Source organism: Mytilus trossulus, unplaced genomic scaffold (genome assembly GCF_036588685.1).
Source record: "Mytilus trossulus isolate FHL-02 unplaced genomic scaffold, PNRI_Mtr1.1.1.hap1 h1tg000138l__unscaffolded, whole genome shotgun sequence".
Lineage (NCBI taxonomy): Eukaryota > Metazoa > Mollusca > Bivalvia > Mytilida > Mytilidae > Mytilus > Mytilus trossulus.
Window position 1 is genome coordinate 3277139 of NW_026963302.1, and position 5554 is coordinate 3282692.

Genomic DNA, 5554 nt, shown 5'->3' on the forward strand with positions numbered 1-5554 from the left:
CGCAGGTGCCACACTTGTAACATAAGTGTCTTTTTTACATATAGGCCCATATTATGAACTTTTGTTATTATTGTCGGAAAGATTAGAACACGAAGTGGACAAAATCTGACATCAATTGAAGTGACGTGGTTATTGCTAATCAGAAATTTAACATACTAATGAGTTTGATTTATTTATCTTTTCTTTATAATAACCCCTTACGTGGTGCGTTTGTCCTCATCCTTCCCAATTATTTTGTTAAGGGATTAGTTGACTAAGAAATTAAGTGTTGGTCAGATGATGTAGCCCCATGAAGTGAGTCAATATTTTTGTGGTCACTTATATGTGTATATATATTGTTGCAAACTAAAGATAAGGTCACTCTAGTTTTCTTCGGTTTACTTAAGCTACAATATGAACAAAGTGTTTCTTCTTCTTTTATTTGTTGTGATATTTGCTTCAGTCGCTGCTAAAAAGGGATGGAAACTCCGACAGCGACAAGGTAAGCATAAAGATTAACAAGCAGTTTAACTAGCTCAGTCAGCATTTCAAATTCTTTGACAGGCATTATAAATAGTTTAACAAGTAATCAAATTACAATTATAACTAGTATTTCTATCTGTTAGTTTAACAAACAGTTCTTACAGTTTAACAAGTGTAAGTGTCCTAATTACTATAACTTCATACTTATGCAAGTTTAGTAAGCATTTTTATTAAAACAATGACTTCATAGTGCACAAGATAATTAATCAAGGGATCCAAATCAAAAGCAGCTGACCTTCAAATATGTAGAATAAAATACTATCAATAAGATAATATTCTGGTTTGATTTTTTAAAATGCACAAATAAATGATACTTTATAAATTTGGAGCGCCCGGGGCTTTTTCACTTCGAACGCTCAAGAGCCGATGTATGACCAGACGGGTATTGATAATATAAAAAGAAACCAATTTATATTGGATGGTTTACCTATGAAATTAGAAGCATTAACAAATAAACTTTCATATAATTCTCTGATCAATAAAAAATGAGGCCTCCGCGCTTCGTACAAAATGCACTTTGGTCAACGCCTTTACACCCCAATGAAGTTACAAAAAGAAGCAATCAATTCTTAAATAAAACTTTTTTAAATAAAAAAAATAAATTAAAAAAAATTAGGTGTTTAGCACAATGTTTAAGAATTTTGAATCCTCAATGCTCTTCAACTTTGTACCTGTTTGGATTTATAACTACATTGTATTTAGATCTGAGCGGCACAAATGAGTCTTATGTAGATAAAACGCGCGTCTGGCGTATAAAATTATAATCCTAGTACCTCTGATAACAATTTTCACCACTGGGTTGATGCCGCTGCTGGTGGGCGTTTCGTCCGCGAAAGTATCACCAGCCATGTTGTCAGCACTTCGGTGTTGACATAAAAATCAATTATATGGTCATTTGTACAAAGGCTTTTCTACCTCAGGAATAAATAACCTTAGCTGTATTTGGCAAAACTTTTAACTATTTTTTGTTTCCAATGTTCTTCATCTTCGTACTTTTTTTGGCATTTTAACAATGTTTGATTCGAGCGTCATTAATGAGTCTGGCGTTAATATAAAATTTCAGTCCGGGTATGTTTGATGAGTTTTTTGTATCAATGTCCTGTTTACAAATCTTTAAAAACGATTTTTCCGAACAACTAAGGATTTTCTCATCCCCGTAATAGATTACCTTAGCTGTATTTGGCACAATGTTTTGGAATTTGGGTCCTAAATGCTCTTCAACTTTAAAATTACTTGGCTTTTTAACTACATTGTATATTGATCCGAGCGTCACTAATGAGTCTTACGAAGACGAAACGAGCGTCTTGCATATTGGATTATAATCCTGGTACCTCTGATAACTAATTATGCCAACATTTCTGGAGGGATTTAAATTGTTTTTGTCTTAATAGTTTCGAAATCTATTTACTAAAATCAGAGAAAAAAGTCGATTGTACATAATGTTAGTTTCGAAAAAAAAATGCAACAAGAACTTATTACATGCACACAGTAGAAAGTAAAATATATCTAGTGTAAGGAAATATTCGTTTTTGTCTGATATGTACATGTATAGCATTATCATAAAGGATAAACATTGAACAAATAATTTGTCAAATTATAAGTAATTGAACAAATCATTTGTCAAATATAAGTAATTGAACAAATCATTTTTCAAATATAAGTAATTGAACAAATCATTTTTCAAATATAAGTAATTGAACAAATCACTTGTCAAATATAAACAATTGAACAAATCATTTGTCAATATAAGTAATTGAACAAAATAGGACTTTTGTTTACTTAAAGATTTTATCTGAAACATTACAAATGAATAAAATATCTTTTCAGGATGCAAATATGATAAAAGTGCATGGAGTGACTGTGACACAACAACAAATACCGTCAGCCGAGTTTTGACTCTAAAATTCGGCGACGAAGGATGTCAACAGACGCAGAACCAAACTATAACATGTGATAGGTTTGAAAGACTACAATCATGGAAAGTAAAAAAGATGGAGAGAAGAAGAGAATGGCAGGAACAGAAACAACAAAGAAAATACCAAAAACAAGAGATGAAAGAGAATAAACAGCTCGTAAAAGAGCAACTTAAACGTAAGTTGATTTATAAGTACGATTGTAAAATATTATCTTTCACATTACGCATTGGTATTTGCAAACTCAAAGGTGTAATACCACCCTTGATTTTCCCATATTAGTCTTTGTTAAATATGAACTTTCATGAGTAAAGTTTTATCCTGTCCAGTACTATAGAAAAATTTCACACAACATTTCATTGCATATAAGAAAATCACTATCTTTAGAAGTTCACCAATTAAATTTCTCCCCTTATTTTATCTGTGTGCAAGGTTTAGTTACCATGTGACACAAAGATTCCAAAATATTCTATAAAAAATCCCAAATAAAAAATAATGGTGTTTTGAAATGCACAAGGCATATGTTAATGACACAGAAATGTTTTACTGCAATTCACTGTAGGATTAATAACCTACAACTGTCAAATTCAAGGGAATATTTTGTTTCGACCTACTTTCGATGTTACGTACCATGATTTGGCGGTATAACACCTAAATATATAACATATACAAGAAGATGTGGTATGAGTGCAAATGAGACAATTAATTTGAATTTGATCGTTTGTGATGCAAATAAATTTTGATGAATAAAACAATCGCTTTCTAATAATTATAGCTTTTAAATTCAGTTCGTTAAGCGTTAGTATCATATATAGACAGATAAATTTGGAATATATTGCAAAAATGATTCGAACAAAGATTTATGTAAAAATAAAACTTCGAGCCCTTTTATCTTCGCAAGTAACCCATTTTTACTCGTTGCTCAGTATAAAGTCAACAAAAGAAATGGTGCAAATTATTTAGGATTTTGATTCTCTAGATTTGCATTTATCAGGGATGCTGGTTAAAACTCAGTATTGAGGTGTGGACTTAAAACAATGGGGAACCTTTTATTTTGGATAATGAATGACTGTCAAATTTTTGTTTAGTTTGAATACGAATTGGGCCATGTATGTAGTCAAAACAAGTGATTAATTCATTTGTTTTATCTTAAATAATGTTGCTATTATTTTTTTATAAAGGATGCCAGTATGCCCACAGTGATTGGAGTGAGTGCGACCAAGCAACAAATACAGTATATCGAAATTTTACGTTGAGCGAAGGCGAGCAGGGTTGTAAACAAACACACTCTATCACCATAACTTGTGACAAACTTAGCAGAATACAGGCATGGAAAGCAAAGAAAGTTGACCGTAAACAAAAAAGAAAGGGCGAAAAGTTGCAAATGAAGCAAGAGAGAAAAGAGAAAAGAAAGCTTGAAAAAGAGCAAAGACTTAGTATGTATTGATTTCTAAATTCAATTCAGTATTGGTGTTGTTCTGCTATTATCAATCTAAGATGGTCTACAACATCTTTTTAATCATACAAATATTTAATGTTAAAATGCACTTAGAAATGATATTCGAATTGCAGGGAGCGTACTAGATGAAAAACAAAAAAATAAGACACTTGATGTTTCATGAGGAGCGCACATTTGTTGGAAGGGTGATGCCAGTTTAAGGGAGGGACTTGTTTGTCTTTTAAAGGATTTTTTTTTACAAAAATATACTACATGAATTATGCTCAAACGTTGATATTGAAACTTCTTTGCAAAATATGTAAATTCCTTCGAATTATTCTCATTACAATTTATTTCAGAATGCAAATACAACAAGGGAAACTGGAGTGAATGTGATAACACAACAAACACAGTGGACCGAGTTATGACATTAAGGGACGGAGAAGAAGAAGAATGCGAACCAACCATTATTGTCACCATTTCATGTACAAAGTTTGAGCGTATCCAACAGTGGAAAGCAAGAAAAATGGAGCGCAAAAATGAAAAGAAGGAGAATAAAATGTTTATTAGAGAACAGAAAAATGTTTGGAAAGAAAATAAAAAGATTTTAAAAGAACAGCGAAGAAGTAAGTAAAAAAGTCAACAGATTCAAACAAAACAAACAAACAAACAAACAAACAAACAAACAAACAAACAAACAAACAAACAAACAAAATAACAAACAAACAAAACATAACATATGTCAAATAAAAAAAAAGGAACATTCGATACAATCAAGATCTCATTGTCAAAAGCAAAATTGGATTCACAGAATACAAGATATGTTTTGTTACAGTAATGATTGAAAAAATTATTTAAAAATATATTTAATGCAATTTAACGAACGAGATACATGTACAGGTCAACACACAGTCTATTACAATGAATATTTGTAGATCTTAATCACCTCGAGGTTGTAAAAATTATGTTTAAGTGATGTCTTGTTATTCGTTCAAGTTAATAGAAAGATTTTTTTTTCAATTTTATAAAAGTATTTTTAATTAAGCTATCTTAGCTTAAAAGGTATACCATTTAATTAATTGTGCATACACGAATATATATTTTTCATTTCATTTCAAGACGGGTATTAAAGAATTACCTTTGCATACTTTTGTATTATATTTTTTGAAAACCGGAGTATATTAAAATATTTATTTTTAGTCGGATGCAGTTTTGATGTTACCTTTAGTGAATGTGATCCTACAACTAACATGGTTACAAAATCGTACATACCAACAACAGATGACGACGATTCATGTGAAAACAGGTCATTTGAATATTCATGTGATTTGCATGAAAGATTAATGGAAAAGAAGAGAGAACGTCAAGACAACAGAGCTACTAACAGAAAAATAAATAGGAAGCAGTTAAGACAACAGAGGCTTTTCATCTCATCTTAAGACTTTTGAAGAATGATCAAGAAAAAATCTACTTTTCATCATGTACAATGTATTAAGACTAAGATAAAAGTTTGTTCAATCCTGCATCAAATATTTTTGTTTGATCATATTAAACAGACGAAAAACAGAAGACTTGGTAGTTTGGTGGTCAACTGATATCAAGTGAGAAAATAGGCTAATACTGACATCCATTTTCATTTTGAATCGAAATTTAATGCATGAATATCTATTTGTAGAAACTA

The 5554-nt window shown here is 30.8% G+C and overlaps 1 protein-coding gene across 1 annotated transcript; it reads left to right on the top strand.

The window, feature by feature from the left end:
* The first annotated feature begins 208 nt into the window (after positions 1–208).
* Positions 209–5554, top strand: LOC134700373 (uncharacterized). Its single transcript, XM_063561727.1, has 5 exons — positions 209–481; positions 2350–2613; positions 3617–3871; positions 4233–4499; positions 5074–5554. Exons 1-5 carry the CDS (start codon positions 394–396, stop codon positions 5310–5312), a joined length of 1113 nt encoding a protein of 370 aa, XP_063417797.1. The 5' UTR covers positions 209–393; the 3' UTR covers positions 5313–5554.

Bases quoted from the DNA above. Each gene is read 5' to 3' on its own strand.
- LOC134700373 (XM_063561727.1), top strand. From the start codon at position 394: ATGAACAAAGTGTTTCTTCTTCTTTTATTTGTTGTGATATTTGCTTCA. The intron at 3,872-4,232 runs GTATGTATTGAT...AATTTATTTCAG, and splicing joins TGAAAAAGAGCAAAGACTTA to AATGCAAATACAACAAGGGA. The intron at 4,500-5,073 runs GTAAGTAAAAAA...ATTTATTTTTAG, and splicing joins TTTAAAAGAACAGCGAAGAA to TCGGATGCAGTTTTGATGTT.